The 16619-nt window shown below is 46.9% G+C and overlaps 1 protein-coding gene and 1 long non-coding RNA gene across 5 annotated transcripts; both read right to left on the minus strand.

Annotated features, from left to right (window-relative positions):
* Positions 1-305: 305 nt before the first annotated feature.
* LOC124668450 lies at positions 306-3748 on the minus strand. 4 transcript variants are annotated; one of them, XR_006991697.1, is made up of 6 exons: positions 3395-3748; positions 2966-3085; positions 2559-2687; positions 2113-2207; positions 1433-1585; positions 1058-1321 (listed from the first exon to the last, which is right to left on the minus strand). It is a non-coding gene; the product is annotated as an uncharacterized LOC124668450 (long non-coding RNA). The 4 variants fall into 4 exon arrangements; XR_006991699.1 differs by lacking the exons at positions 1058-1321; positions 1433-1585 and adding an exon at positions 306-592; XR_006991696.1 differs by lacking the exons at positions 1058-1321; positions 1433-1585 and adding an exon at positions 306-622.
* A 3911-nt stretch (positions 3749-7659) lies between these two features.
* On the minus strand, positions 7660-9810 carry LOC124661089 (fructokinase-2). The gene is made up of 3 exons (XM_047198947.1): positions 9598-9810; positions 7888-8550; positions 7660-7794 (listed from the first exon to the last, which is right to left on the minus strand). The coding sequence occupies exons 1-3, from the start codon at positions 9808-9810 to the stop codon at positions 7660-7662; spliced, it is 1011 nt and encodes a 336-aa protein (XP_047054903.1).
* Between the last annotated feature and the right edge of the window lie 6809 nt (positions 9811-16619).

Genomic DNA, 16619 nt, shown 5'->3' on the forward strand with positions numbered 1-16619 from the left:
TAACAGCTTTGATAAATCAAACGGAATCACAAACGGAGTAGCAAATGCTTATTGACAAAGCCCATACGAAGCTTATGATGATTGTATTTGTCGCCAGGTCAACATATTTGACAGCTTTTACACATGAAGAATCCCCCGCTGTTTCATAGTTCTTTTGACTTTATTACAAACATCGAGATACAGAGGAGAACACTCCGCTGGTAGCGCAGAGGTGTTAAACAGGACAGTCACACAAACTTAGATATATTCGCATAGCTCAAGATGGAATTCATCCTTTGAAACACCAAGTTCTTATTTGGAAGTGAATATAGTAAGTAAGAATCTCTAGGATTTCCATCTATAAAAAATTAACAGAATATACGTACCAAATAACACATATATCGTGCGTCCAACCTTTCGCATATGCACATGAGGAGTACAAAAGGAAAGAGAATCTGGAGTAATCGAGGCAAGCTTGAGCAAGTAAAGAAAGTAGTAGCAAACCTTCATGTTACTGGCTTCTTCGATTACAGATATGCATCAGAGTATGTTTGTAGAGACTACAATCCTGCTCCTAAATCTTCCACCGTGTTTCAGATTTGAACACATGGCTCTGCACTTTTTAGAACATAGTGTTCGTTATCTACATTAAAAAAAGGAATCAGGAGTAAGGGACCAACATTTTCCGTACATATAGAGGAATAGACCATGTCAATTGGTCAAAGCTGTCAAACAATGAAGCAAGCTTGTATTTAATTTTTTAAGGAACCGCTAAAGATAAATGTACTCAAAGATATTCAATAGTTCAAATATGACACTGGATTTAATAGCGAGGCTAGTGAAAAACGGTGAGTTCACAGAGTACAACTCTTGGTAGGTGAATACATCTATCAACTATTGTCTCCACTCTTGATGTAGTTGCCTAAATTAAGTGTCAAAATAAATTACCTTAGAAGTGATCACCCAGAGATGAAAAAAGTAGGAGAAGAAGAGTGGTTGGGTGAAGTGCTCAATCCCTGTTTGGAGCACAAAACTATTGAGATAGGAGGTGGGGCGTCTGTACCGACAGAAGCTTGACAGTTGTGAAAGAGTGTGTTCATGGTTTACTTCCTTGCATGGCCTCCATTGCAGTTGGTTGTCCAGGATTCAAAAATGTATGGCTTGAGACTAATGGCAAATTATATTGAACACCTGAAGGATCACCCATTATTTTCTATCTCATCATGACATCAGGCTGTGAAAGGGAAGGACATCAAGATTTCTCGTGTTTGCTACACTAATGTCCTCAAGATTCTAATTTGCTAATAGATTCACTGAAGCACTGTCTTTGTAACCTTGCCCCCTGTAAGGTATAGATATAATTCCGGTCATGTCACAAGTCACAAGATGCTACCTGACCAGTATATTAAAGAAAAAGAAAGTCTCTTAAGCTTTGTATCTATGTGGTCTACACCTTCAGATTCCTCCACAGCAGGCAACCCTGAATTGTAAAGAGCAAAAAGGTAGGAACAATGTCTTGTTGCGCGCTCGCCCACATAAAGGCCTACATGTAGCTCGGCCTTCATTTGTCCAATCCCGAAACCATATCTCTTATATAGTTATACAACTGCTGTCACAGTGTCATAGTATTAAACACCCAAGTTTGATTTCAATATAAAGCTGGCCACGTGCCTTGCCACACACACAAGATCTAATGTACTTAGCTCCAGTTTTCCAACCTGAATTGTCGATATTAATATAGCGTAGTACTTGTTATGTGCAGTTTGAATGAATGCGAGCATGCTACTGTGTTGTTATATAGCCAGCCTATTTATATTTTGTTAGAGCAAAACTACATGACATATAAGTCGACAGGTAGATATCCATTATATTTGGTAATAGGTAGATTTGATTTATGTTCACTATTTTTCCTTTCACATAGTGTGCACTCAAATCTGTATTAGCCCCTGATGGACCAACTATTTGGCACATAGGCAAAGGACTATTAAAATGTGTAGATAGAATAATAGCAACTATTCAACTCATGTTTTGCACACGAAACTAACATCATGGGGCTGTAATTTTAATTACATATTTTAGGCAAGCATAGGCCATGGGGATAAATAATCTGAATTATTAGAGTCAGGGGCGCACCTGGTTGTTGGTTGATGAAGCAGATCACGTTGTTTCGTCGGCAAGGCCACTGTCGGTGCTCATGACGGAGTGCATGGTCCTTCTCGCGACCATTGCTACAGAACCGGCATGCATTTTGTCGAGGAAGAAGAGGGGCAATTTAGTGTTGTAGGTAAAAGAAAATGCAAATCACACTTGGCTCAATAGATTTACTTGCTATTCAAACAACACACTTCATACAATAATTTAAACTAAATTTTAAATATGAGTTGATTCGTAGGTGCAGAATGGAATTCTAACTCTAGACCTGTTCTTTGTAAGACACACTATTATGCAAACTTGAGCATGGAGTGACCTTCCATTGGTTTGAATACGTATTTCGCTTGTCAGATTATTTTTTGGAACATAGCTTTACTGCATTAGATCATATTGTTACTAATATTCCCTGAAAAACCCTCCAAAAGTACCTGGTATAGCTGAACTGGCAATGCTGGAAAGCATCAACCCCATAACCATGATCTAAGGAACAACAGATTCATCAAAAAACCAGGATTTGCTACAGGAGGATGCCGTCTGGAGGAGCTTCAACACACAATCTGCAGCCAAGAAGACGATCCAAAGAAACTACTGTAAGTAGTCACAAAAATGCAGGAGTGGCTATTCTAATAACAATCAGAGAACTAACTAAATTATATTAGTACACAGCAGAAAATCTGTGCTAGCTTGTCCTGTAACAGTAAGATGGAAAACAACATCTAAAAGAATACATTTCACGGTTTTAGTAGTATGCACACTCCCTTTCATGGTACAACAGTAATACATTTCAGTCAATACAACAAATAGAAAAATAAATAGATTTTACTCTGCTAATAACCGGTCAAAGTGAGTATCCCAACGTGTTTAGCTGCGCCATTCCCTAGATTCCAGCCTTTTCGCTGGGATGATGGAATTTACATGTAGCCCCAAACTTGCATGTTCCAGTCTTCAGATAGTACTAAACGAAAAACATTGAGAAATTCCATCAGTTAAACATTGTATAGGATGACATAAACATGATAAAACTGTACCGCTCCTAGATTGCAAGATAGAATCTACACATTTCCCTTTTACGGGAAATGGTGCTCCAAGATTGTGATTATCATTCTAGCAAAAACTGAAGCTAATCACCTAGCGGTTCTTTTGTTGCCGTATAAATGTTAAGATGAAGTTAACTAATGGGAAGCATAATTATCTCTCTTATGATTTCTTTTCACTAATTCAAAGCGAAATAATTAGGACAGGTTTGTAGTCTACTTTTGTTTACCTTCATTCATGTATCCAACAACGCCATCAACAAAGCTCCATCCATGGAGGCACATTCAGAAAGGCCATCGGCTAAACTGAACCAAAGACTCTCAAGTTTAGTAGACTTATAGTGAGAAAACACATTATCTTCGTTATTCTCTATGCCGGCAGCCGAGGCGTCATCCCCTCTGATGAGGTTTGGAGGCAGCACGTGCTCCTCCTACTCAATGCCAAAGAGGGCAAAGAGGAGGAGCAGCAGCGATGCTAGCGATCAAGCCTTCCGTACAGATCAATCCATAGTACAAACAGACTATCGAGCGGAAAATAACAAAAACAGTTGGATGTTATCTCTGGGAGAAATTTCAGGTTTCCCTATGCTACTTACATATTACTTTCTTTATTTTATAAGCACCGTAATATTTAGCTAACAGAATAGAGGGGCATGATTCCTCTCACCAAACATCAATATAAAATGATTCCTCTCACCAAACATCAATATAAAAATGATCATAGAGGATGGAAGTATATTGTTGAAACAGATCATGATCCACATGCTGAAGTTGATTGAACCAGAAAATAAGGACCTTGCCATGGTATGATGAACCACAAACTGTGCACACGTTGATTAAACGATTGTCATCTGGGACAGATCTAGAATCCCAAAATAGAAGTCTAGTAATATCTAGCTTCATCTTCTAACAATATCTGATAAATATCGGTGTAAACGAACAATTCTTTGCCATTCATCACTTCTTGGAGATCTGATAACTCTTTCATAGTTAGAACTGAGCTCAATTTTTGAATCCATCAAGCCATAAACCCGCGAAGCATGACTTTTAGACGACATGAAAGTTTTCGCAACTAATGAGTGACCAGCTGTAAGGAAATTCTTCACGGTTAATAATGTGATGAAATGAAATCATGTATTTTAGTAAAATACAGAGTGTTAACTAATATAGCATATAAAAGTCTAGCCAACTCTTCTAGCAAAAAACTAATTTTCTCACGCAATTCTATCAATGGTAGCTTGCACATGCTAGTGCCACATGCGAGATAGAAAATATACTACACATTCAAGTCACATATGTGAGTGGGGTAATATCTTGTACAAGCAAGTCGTCTTTATATGCATATAAATTCCAGAGATATAAATATTACATGGATTAATCTTCCGCTATAACCTGATTGGAATTTTCATCAACACCTTGTAGGAAAAGATAAAACAAAATCTGAATATACAAAGATGGCAACACAAAGGGCTGCTAACAATGAAGCTTTAAACAAAGATGGCTAGCAGAAATAGGAACATACAACGAAAATCCAAAATATAACCATGCCAACATCAATTTCACACATGAATATGACTTAAGTAGCCTTCGAAGTAGATGGTACTCTTGTAATTCTGCAGCTATATCAACATCAAAGCAAGCGCTAGAAACATGTATTATAGACAAGGAAATACAAATTTTACCATTCATAAGTAAGATATTACTGAACTCTTTCTGTTGGGCTTCTCAAATCTGAATACTTGGTTCAGAAATTAACCAACATGGAGCGCAATTACCCTGAAAAATATCATGACAAGTACACAATATTTCAATCCACACTACCATGTCATACAAAGCTATGCACTGACAGCTAGAAAGAAGTATCTGAAAACATACTCATACTGTTGCATGATGGTCTTGCCATTACCGCGCCAGAGGATGATGGAGAGGGCCTTCCGGGAGGTGATCTTCTGGTTCATCTATTCCTCCATGCGACCCTCCCCAGCAAGCACCCCTTCCCCATGGAGCCTGGCGGCGAAACAGCTTGTTCAGCTCAAGGCCATCGCATATGAGATCGAGGCCATGGGGCTCCGGTAGCAACACCCTTCTCCGGCACGAGCTTGACTCCACCCGGCGCATCTCCAGTGCAGCTCGACCGCGCAGCTTTGCTCGAGCCTCCTCTTCCCCTAACCAGGTCGCCCCCATGGAGCCGTAGGAGTGGTGGGCGACAAGGACATCGGCTCCCATGCGACACGCACCTCTAGCTCCACGGGTGCATGTGTATCAGGGGATTAGGACGGCGCGGCGGCGAGGCGGCGCGGCCGCGTCTCCTTCCAGCATGGCGGCGCATCCTTCTTCCTCACATGGAAGAGGGGATTGAGGTTGGGGGCTGGTGGGGGAGAAGAGGAATCGAGAGGGGGCTGGGAGGAGAAGGGCGGGCGGCAGCCAGGGAGCCGGAACGGCGCCGCCGGACGAGGGGATTGGGGAGCACAAGCACGCGAGCGATTGGGGGTCCTCGCACGACCGGGCCAGGCGGGCTTTACACGACCCATGGATAAAACGTGGGTTCGTGCGAGGGCCTCGCGCCCTGGACGAAACGACCGGCCGAGATCGCGCCACGTCAGCTCGATCGGACGGCCGAAAATCCAAACGTCTGTGAGAGCTCCATGAGGGTGCAGCAATCATACCGTGGGATGCAACCAGCAATATCAAACCGACCATCAAAGTGCCCCCACCTAGCATCGATACATTCGCGTCTGATGTCCTCATAGAACTAATTATAGGTTGACCCACATAGATAGGTGCACCGGCCAAACGCTGAGAAGTCAGAGATTGCAACAACATTAATCTTTTTAGGTAATGTGACAATCGGCCAGCCCAATACGAGAGTAATTCCCGTAACATACACAAGAGTGTACTTTTTTTGTGAAACTCGTTACAGACGCAAGCACTCATACATACGTACATACACTCATCCCTATGAACATCCGCGCACGCACACCCTATCCCTATGAGTCCCTTCGAAAGACCGAGTTCAAAAAACTAATCCGACGGATCTTGAGACTGACGGAATCACCACGGTCGCCTCGCTGTTGACGGGAACGTTGCCTCCCACTGAAGAATACTCCGTCTTTTAATGAAACACCAAAGTGTCAAATCTGAGATTTAAACTCTGGTGGGCTGGAGGGGTGACACTACCTTGGTTGGTTAAATAAAGTGCACACATCGCATGTTTATCAAGCCTGATGCCAACTGCCAAGCAAAAAAAATCTGATGCTCAGTTGCTAAGTCGGCCCATGTTAATTATGCAAATTAGTACTTATGCTGCGATCTTATGAACCAGAGGTAAGTAACATTGCATCACACAGGAAAACAACATCCAAAATCAATGGAGCAGATTTTCTTTCCCGGACACATTTCCATTCATTCCAGGACTCGTCATTCAACTTGGCAACTGTTTAAGTTTTGATTTAGAAAATCGTACAATAAAAGCCACATGTTTCAAGCCTGAAGCCGACACTAAGTAAAATAAGCAAGTCAATCATGAATTTAAAGAGGCATGATAGTGACTGCCAAACATAATAGAATAATGTTAATAGTGAAATATCATTACTTATGATGCAACTTATGAGCCGAAGATATGATTTTTTTTTTCTTTCCGATCACGGCATCACGCCCATTCATAGCAATGCTCATAGATAATTCCAGGTGAAGGCTACAATAACACTATGCCAGTAGCCTCCATAGGCAAGAAGACAGCCACCAAACGGAAGCAACTAAAACCACCAAAATTGAAACCCCAAAGTAAAAACATTGCAATCTTATGACCAAGAGGTACTTATGGTGCAATCTTTTTTTTAGATGCTTAATTATGATGCAATCTTATATGCAGAGATAAGTAACATTGCACACAGGAGAAAACATCATCCAAACTCAATGCAGCATAATTTTTTTTTATTTCCGAATACATTTTCCATTCATTCAGACTGCCAACTGTTTTAAATTTTGATTCAGAAGTAGAATAAAAGCCACATGTTTCAAGCCTGATGCCGACTCTAAGCAGAATAAGCAAGTCAATCATGAATTTAAAAAGGCCTGATAATGACTGCCAACCAGAATAGGATAATGTTATGTATGATTGAAATAATAACGTATGATACAACTTATCAGACAGAGATACGAAAAAATGTATCAGAATATAAAAGCTCATCCAAACTCAAGGTGATACAATGAAAAATTTCGTTCCGATCACAAGTCCATCCATTGCAATACACATTGATAAATTCGAGGTGAAGGCTACAATACCAGTAGCCTCCATAGACAAGACAGCCGCCAAACGGAAGCACTTACAACCACCACGCATGCTTGCTTTTTATTAAGCGCCCACGAGGTTTCAACACACACTAAACTCAACTCGAAGCACGCACAGAGTCATGAGAGAACCCTCTAAAACGCAGCTACATTCACCTAAACTGAAACCCCGAAGGCGCGACACGACGACGACGACCAGCTCCGCTTAGTTGCTGCCCTTGCTGATGAGCTCCAGGGCAGTGGCGGTTGTTGGTAGTGCCGGGATGGCTCCCTTCTTGGTGGTGCAGATGGCTCCGCACGCATTGGAGAACTGCAGCGCCTCCCTCAGCTTCTCCTCATTCTGAGAAATCAAAATGATGCATCAATTAGTAACATTCATTTACATGAAATTAAATCAACTGGTGACTGATACTATGGGTAACAGAACGCTTACGTGGAAGATGGAGTCATCCTTGGCGACATTGAGGAGGAGCGAGCCGACGAAGGCGTCACCGGCGCCGGTTGTGTCGACGGTCTGGACGGAGTACCCTGGCACGGACCCCTTGAAGTCCTTGGTGAAGTACCTGCACCCCTTCTCGCCGTCGGTGACGATGAGCAGCTTGAGGCCCTCGAACCAAAGCGAGAGGACGTTCTTCTCGTCGTTCGCGTCACCCTGTGTCAGGAAGGCCACCTCGTCGTCGCTCACCTTGATGAAGTCAGCCTCCTTCCAGATGCTCAAGATCCCGTCGCGGGCAGCCTGCTCCGAGGGCCAGAGCGGCAGGCGCACGTTGGGGTCGTACGAGCAGAGGATGCCGCCGGCCTTGGCGGCGCGCATGGCGGCCACGTGCGCCGAGCGGCAGGGCTCGGTGATGAGCGAGATGGAGCCGTAGTGGAAGATGCGGGCGCGGCGGATCAGGTCGAGGTTCAGCTCCGCCTCGGTGAGGAGCATGTCGGCAGATGGGTTGCGGTAGAACATGAACTCCCGCTCGCCGTTGGACTTGAGGGTGACGAAGGCCAGGGCCGTGCGCGCGTGCTGGTCGAACAGGCAGCCCTCCGCGTTCACGCCGTTCTGCTTCAGGATGTCCACCAGCATGTGGCCGAACTCGTCGTCGCCGAACTGCAGAGGAAACCATCATCGATCGATCAGAATTTCAGACAAACAATTATCATCCATGCCACGACATTACGCAGTTATCAAATGAGAACGATGGATGCAAATTGTGGAAGTACAAAGGCTGTCAGATAGATTAGTGTTAGATTTGGGATGACCGCAAGTGCAGGCAATAAAAGCCGTCAGATCCGAGTCAGCTTGGCCAGATGGGACCCATAAAATTGTGGGAGAGTGTGATTTGCAGTAGAGTATTTTACACGTGAGCGGAAAGGCCAAAGGTACCGGCATCGAGCGGCTACATGACACCGACGGAGCGAAAGCATCAATTTTTATTCTACTCATCAAAACTACAATGCATAAACTACTGAGACTAGCTAAGATCATGATTGATCCGATACTAAATTTATTCGTAAGAATAAGAAATATTAATGGCGAGAACAAAACTGAGATAAGATTTGTATAAAGAAGAAAAAAAGGCGACGTGAGGTCACATGACGACGAAGCACTCCTTTGTCTGGCGCCACCCACTCCCACTCCCCACTCCAGGCCAGCGATCATTGCTGCTGCTGCTGCCACTTTTGCGTATGGTCATATGACCCGGCTATGCAACCACGAGATGTCCTACCTAGAAATGGGGTAGATCATATCCAAGACGAAAAAAAGTGGAGATTTTGGTAGGTGTACTAAACACTGACATGTGGGGACATGTGTATACGAGAGGATCTATCGTGTCAGTGGTCCTATTTTGGTGTTCGGATAAGCTGCAGTTCTAAAAATAATGGAGTGACGAAATCGATCAGTGATCTCCTACTAAACCATATGATCACCCATCATGGAAAGGTCAACGCCCGATCTCCGCCGTCCGCCGACGATCTGACGGACGCGAACGCCCCAGCCATCGCGCCACCAGCCACCCCCATGATCAGATCCGAAGCAGAGCACGTCAGATCCGAGCATACTACCATCAGCTAGTCAAACCCAAACGGATCTACCAACGCAAGCGGAGAACCATAGCTGAGAGGGATGGCGATGGATCAGCGCGGATATACGTACCTTGCCGACGAAGGCGGAGGAGCCGCCGAGCTTGGAGATGGCGCAAGCGACGTTGGCGGGCGCGCCGCCGGGGGCCTTGACGAAGCCGCCGGACTCGGCGAGCGAGACGCCGGCCACGTCCGGCACGAAGTCGATGAGCATCTCGCCGAAGGAGACCACCAGGCCTGGGGCGGCCGCCGCCGCGGGAGCGACTCCGTCACCGAGGGGCGCCATCGAGCAGAGGGAAGCCGGGCGCGCGGAACGAAACTGAACGCGAGCGGATCAAGAAAATGGAGCACGGGAGATGCTGCTGAGGTGCTGGTGGATCGTTAGGGGGAGAGGGTCGGCTTATAAAGGCTGCCGTGGCTTGACGGAGGGGGTAACTGGATTATCATCATCCTAGTCAGATTAACCTCCGTAAAATGCTCCGCTGGACTATTGCTCGGGTTTTGGTTTGGATAAACGTAGCAGTGCGGGGGCTCCGGTAGTGGATTATTCGACTGGCTGACTTGTGGGTCCAGGAACCGGCTGGACCGATCTTTCGACCTGTACGGGTTGGGTTATCAGGCTCCTGGTAATTATCCACTACGTACCACTCAACAGAAAAAGGTAAGTATCCACTACCGTGATTGTTGGAGTATCTCGTCTCTCTCCGAAATTACAGTGTTAATCCAAATTTGTTTTGACGCCACTGAGTCTCCATTTCTCCTCTGCTATTGCTGGGCCGCAGACGAGTTGGGTTACACCTAGTTAGAACATGCTCAGCTCAGCTCGTTTCGAGCGAGATTGAGACTTTGAGAGCACCTCCATCCGTTCAGCCGTTTCCTCGATGAGGTCTCCGGCAGCTTTTTTTTCTTCATCCGGACGGTATTATTCGGCTCAGCTGTGCTCCCGGCTTCTTGTTTTTTCCTGAATTTGGCTTTAATCTCTCCGGAGAGCCCAAACCATCCCGGCCCTCCAGGGCTCGGGGGCTCCGGACAAGAGAAAAGCGGGGACGGACCCGCTCTGTCGGCGAGAGAACACACGAACCAAACACTTTCTCGTCGCAAATCCCCCAACCCTCTCGTTGCTCTGTCGCCGCCGGCACCACCCCTCGCCAATTCGCCGGCCGGTTGCCTGAACTTCGCCATCCCTCCACCCAACAACCTATATTCCGCCGTTCGTCGTGCCCTCTACCTATATTCCACCGTCGGGAAACTCCCTCGTGTCGCGCCTCGTCGACACGCTCGACAGGTGTTCGTCCAATTGCCTGGCCGGACATGGACTCCGACGAGGAGGAGGAGCAGATGTTCGCCAAGCTTTTTGAAGAAGAAATGACAGCCGCCGCCCAAGACGAGGAGCACATGTTGATCCTAGCTTGCATGTCCGGCTTGTACGCCGAGAAGGTCATTGGTCACCGTGGTGGGTCGGCACCAGGTCGCCGGAAGTGCAAGCAGAGACATCGAATGGAGGGCTACTGTATGCTCTACGCCGACTACTTAGCCGACGACCCATTGCACGGTGAGGCTGTTTTTTGGCGTCATTCCAGGATGAGCTGGAAGCTCTTCCTAAGAATTGTGTATGCCCTTCGAGAGTACGACTCCTATTTCAGATTCAAGTTGGATTGCACCGGCATGGCAGGGTTTTCCACCCTCCAAAAGTGCACGGCGGCTATGCGGATGCTGGCATATGGAGCTCCTGGTGATTATGTCGATGACTATCTTCGGATGGCGGAGTCCATCGCCCTTGATTGTTTCTACCGGTTCTGCAGGGCGGTGATCTATTGTAGTCCGGTTCTCCGCTTTGACTTAGTCCAAAGATCATATGTGAGAGGTGATGAACTGTCGTGTGTGTTTACACAACATGGTTATCGATAATGAGCGAAAGTATCCGATTCCTCTGAGCGAACAAGCTACATCATATGACAGAGAGGGTCCTCTTGCACAGCCTAATCACCAGGTGCCGGTATCGTGGGCTGCGTTCATCGCTATGCGTCAGGAGATTCGAGACTCCACAATGCATCAACAACTGCAGGATGATCTGGTGGAGCACATATGGAGGCTTCGAAGGCTTCGAGGCCATTTGATTTGTTTGAAAACTTGTCAAATTATTTGCTTGTTTTGTTGAACTGTAACGTTTATTTGTAAAAATAAGCCAAATGTTGGCAAAACTTGTCAAATTCACCGAACTGTAACGTTTATTTCTGAAATTTGTCAAATTCACCGAACTGTAAAGACAAAAACGCCAATCACCGAGCGTCTACCTGGTGAAACGGCTGGAACTTCAACACTCCCTACGCCAAAATTTCATCCAATCCGGCGCTATTTAGCGCCGGATTTGGCCGTGAGAAGCGCCAATGGCTGGAGATCCTCTGAACTATATGGAGTTAAAGGTTGAGTTGCAATATTTAATTCATACTTAGCCTGTACCGATTTCAAGTTGGTCTCCAGCTAGGAAAACAAATGTCAAACTAGCTGAAGCAATGGAAGGAATTTGTTGAATATGGAAGGAAGAAATTTATCATTCAAGGTAAACTTTCAGATTAGCTTAATTAAATTTCATCTAAAGTAAAAGGAATAAATCTAATCGACGTCACATAAGGTAATATGTTATCATGATTCCTTTTAATATATATATAGCCTAAAGGTTGCACATAATCATATTCCTTTAGGCCATCGAGATTAATTGAGGGAGCTAATGTTGGCTCAAGATCGACATATTTTCTAATCTAGCTATAGAAGACACTCATACTCAGCTTATCTATTAAGCCGATCTCAAATCGATCTCAGGCCGCGGTCCACGAGTGTCGAACTTTTCTTGGCGGCCACGTGAAACTCACTTGGCTCCAGCTAAGTAAAAACAGAAGAGGACACCGATGAGCTAGACGGACGGCTGAAATTCTAAGAGGAACATGCACACGGCTTCATGCAGTTTGCGATGACGGAGGGTTGTGAACTGGTACACCGTCCATGCATGTGTACAGTGTACTCCAGCTGCATCAACGTTTGAACCAACTTGCTTGGCAGCTTCCAAGTCTCAGTTAAACCACGAGCTCGATCCAAGACGGAATTAAGATCCAAAACCGACGGCGCACGTTGATTTAATACCATCATCATGGTGCACACGTTCCTAATGAAAACAGCTCTCTTGCTCAAGGTGCGACAAAAAACAAACTGCTGTCATCTTCTGGTGTGCATGTGCGTCGAGATCTGTGATGGAAAAATTGATTTTTGCAGCTAGCAAAGTGTCTCTTTAATTTGGTGGTGTAGTAAGTTTTAAGTTAGCCCGGTAGTTAGGACCAACGATCGCTATAATCTCGACCTGCTTGTGGGGCACAATTATTAATCTGAAATCAGATCTTAAAGGATCGATAATTGTCTTTAAAAATGATCTCGCCTGATGAGTATATCAAATGTGAGGTTTATCAAATTAGCCATGAATTTTGAATCGGCGGTTTATCAAATGTGGGATACAAGTAAAAAACTGAGTCCATACTGGATTCGTTTTTTTAATTATCTCGGGAACGAATTTCTGCCTTGTCTTTGGTGGGGAATTTCCACCAAAACAGTAAAATTTGGGATTCTGGAATTAGGGCATCTCCAACCGAGCGATCCAAACGGACGCGTTCGACCGTTCGTTTTGGGCTGTTTGGGTCACCCTCTGGAAATGCGGATAGACGAGCACGTCCGTGTCTTTTTTTTTTTTTGTTCCCCAATGCGCACAGACTCAAATCGATGTTCTTCTCCTAGTACTATACTAGCTGGCCAGCTCGGTGGAGATGGGTCAGGAGCAAGACGAGATAGTCGACCAGGAGGCGGCGTTGGCATCCGCGACCAGGAGGCGCTCTCCTCCTCTTCATCCCTGTCCTTGAGTGAACAGCGGCACGACGCCCCGGGAGCTCCGCCCCGCCCACGCCAGCGGCCAGCTCCGCCCCGACCCGGCGACCTCCACCCCGCCCACGCCCGCGCCCGTGGCGGCCAGCTCCGCCCCGCCCGGGCGACCTCCGCCCGACCCACGCCCGCGCCCGTGGCGGCCAGCTCCACCCCGCCCCGGCGACCTCCGCCCGGCCCACGCCCGCGCCCGTGCGGCCAGCTCCGCCCGCCCCGCCCGGCGACCTCCGCCCCGCCCACGCCCGCGCCCGTGGCGGCGAGAGCTGCCCCCGCCCGCGCCCGTGGCGGCCAGCTCCGCCTCGCCCGGCGACCTCCGCCCCGCCCACGCTCGCCGCGGCGAGCGCCGCCCCCACCCATGGCCGACGCGGCCAGCCCCGCCCGTGCCCGCCCCGTCGCGGCGAGGTCCGCGCACACCCGTCGCGGCGGCGAGCGCCGCCCCGCCTGTGCCCGCCCGTGGCTGGCCGTGGCCGCCCCCGCCTGTGCCCGCCCGTGGCCGACGCGGCCGACCGGATGGAGGCGCGGCCCCATTCCTCGCCGCGTGCACGGCCCTGTCCATCGCCGTGGCCCCTGTCTGCGCTGCCCCGTTCGACGCCGCCGGCGTGGCTGCAAGCTCGCAGCGGGCGCTGCCCCGTTCGACGTCACCGGCGCGGCTCCAAGCTCGCCGGGGGCGCGGAGCTTGTTTCGCCTCCGGCGACTTCCGGCAGGTGTGAAAAAAAGGGAACCGGCGGCTTCGGGTGCCTCCATGAGTAGGTGACGGCAGCAGTCCACGAGGCGAGCCAAACTCCGGTGGCTGTACCAAGGATTTTCATGGGAGAAAGAGGGGCCGAGGAGAGAGAATGTTGCGGGGTCCATTTGGTTGCCTTTGTGTCTCTGTCAAATGGGCCAGAATGCGTGTCCGGCCGGACGGAATGGACGCGCGCTCGTGTCCGCCTTGACCCAAATCGCTCCCAGATTTGAGTCAGTTTTGGGTCAAATCGGACGCCGGGAGCATCCGCTTTTAGGATGGGTTGCCCCGCTGGGTGCAGTTTTGACCCATCCGGACCCATCCGGAGTCCGTTTTTAGGTTTGCGTCTCCCAGTTGGAGATGCCCTTAGGTTCTCTGATCCATCACGGATGGATGCAAAGTGGGTGTAGGGAATTATGGAAATGGGTTCAGGTCCTTTTCATCGAGCAATAGTGTGCGCCTGATGGGATCGACCATGCATCATCCACAAATGTGGTGTGCTGGACTTTGGACGGTCACATTCTCAGAAAAGAAAAAGAAATTTGAATGATGGTTATGTTGCTTATATAGGTTTCAGTACATGGCATGTCATCCTCCATTATCTTAGAATACTTGCATTGAAAGGTTTTGTGTTGATTTTTTTATTTTGTAAGGGAATTTGTGTTCTTCCTATTGTTGTTGTGCATCCTTTTTTAGGCCCTACTCCCATCTTTGTCCGTCATAATTGTTGTTGCATATGCTTCCTAGAGCATATCCAAGCCTTCTGAGCTCGAGGACAAGAACCTACCTAGTTCTCCAATGCCTTAGATGGTTGCAGATCTGACCCACGACAACTCGATGGCCAAAGAAGCTGAAAAACATCCTCTGCAACAGTTTCAATGTCCTTCTATCTGAAGCTCGATCTGATCCATGTCAACCCCCTTTTTGATGAACTGACACATCCTCTTGAGGACGAATGTGGCTAGAACAGGTGGCCATACCATGGTGTTCTTCTTCCAAACTAGGCAGAACTATACAAGCCACAGAGCCTCGACAAGATCCGGGTGACATGCTGCATGACGGATCCGACCTGCAGCTGAAGATTGATCCGGAAATGCATCGCCGAGAGCACTAATTTTGCTGACAGACAAGTTTTCCTTCCCCGACATGCAAATCAAAGTACCAGCATAGAAGAACGATGCTAAGCATGCAACTTGTTACCACTTCTAGCATTTTAACAACCTGCTAACAAAGCCACACCGTCTAACATTCGAACAAATTGTTGGATTATTAGGCAATTTTCGTGTGAGTTTAATTACCGAAAGCAAGATTACAGATGCACAAACATACTTAACCATACACATCAGACTAAGCACATGCATCAGATCTGAACATGGAACAAGTAGCAGTGCAAGGTAGGAGAGGAAAAGCACGTACATCGCGACCGGGAAGTATGTGAGGCAGCCAATGACAGTAGTACTCGAATTGTGGTCAATCTCGCCACAGGTGAGTAGGTATCGAATAAATCTTCGCTTTCCTTTTGGGTATAGCCTTTGGCTACAAGCCGAGCTTTGTACTTCTCAATAGTACCATCAGCTCGAAGCTTCTTCTTAAATACCCATTTACATCCTACGGGTTTGCACCCATAAGGAAGCTCAGTTAACTCCCACGTTCCATTAGCCAAGATGGAATCCATCTCGCTTTGAACCGCTTCCTTCCAGTAGTCTGCATCAGGAGATGCGAGAGCTTCTGAAATGGTAGTGGGAGTATCATCCACAAGACACATAATGAAATCATTACCAAAAGACTTTGTAGTCCTTTGTGTCTTACTCCTTGTGGGAGTTTCATTGTCATCTTCATCAGAATCTGAACTCTCATCATCAGATTCCTCATCAGACTCCATAGGAGTTTCATATATTGGATCAGATTCCCAACTAGACATGCTATGCATGTCTCTCATAGGAAATATATCCTCAAAGAATGTAGCATCTCTTGACTCAAAGATGGTACCAACATTCATGTCGTCCACTCCAGATTTCACCACAAGAAATCTATAAGCAATGCTATGGGCAGCATAGCCAAGAAAGACACAGTCCACGGTTTTTGGTCCAAGTTTTCGCTTTTTGGTGATTGGCAAATTCACTTTCGCCAAACAACCCCAAGTTCGTAGGTAGGTGAGTGTTGGTCTTTTCTTTTCCCATTCCTCATAAGGGGTAATCTCTTTATTCTTGGTTGGAACACGGTTTAGGACATGACACGAAGTCAATATAGCCTCCCCCACCATTCCTTGGATAAACCCGAAACATCTAACATGGCGTTAACCAAATCTGTAGAGTACGGTTTTTCCTTTCCGCAATCCCATTGGATTGTGGGGAGTTGGGAGGCGTCCTCTCATGAATTATACCATGTTCCGCACTGAGAATAAATTGAACTCATTAGAAAAATACTCTCCACCACGATCGGACCGAACC

The sequence above is a fragment of the Lolium rigidum genome, chromosome 6 (genome assembly GCF_022539505.1).
Source record: "Lolium rigidum isolate FL_2022 chromosome 6, APGP_CSIRO_Lrig_0.1, whole genome shotgun sequence".
NCBI classification, from domain to species: domain Eukaryota; kingdom Viridiplantae; phylum Streptophyta; class Magnoliopsida; order Poales; family Poaceae; genus Lolium; species Lolium rigidum.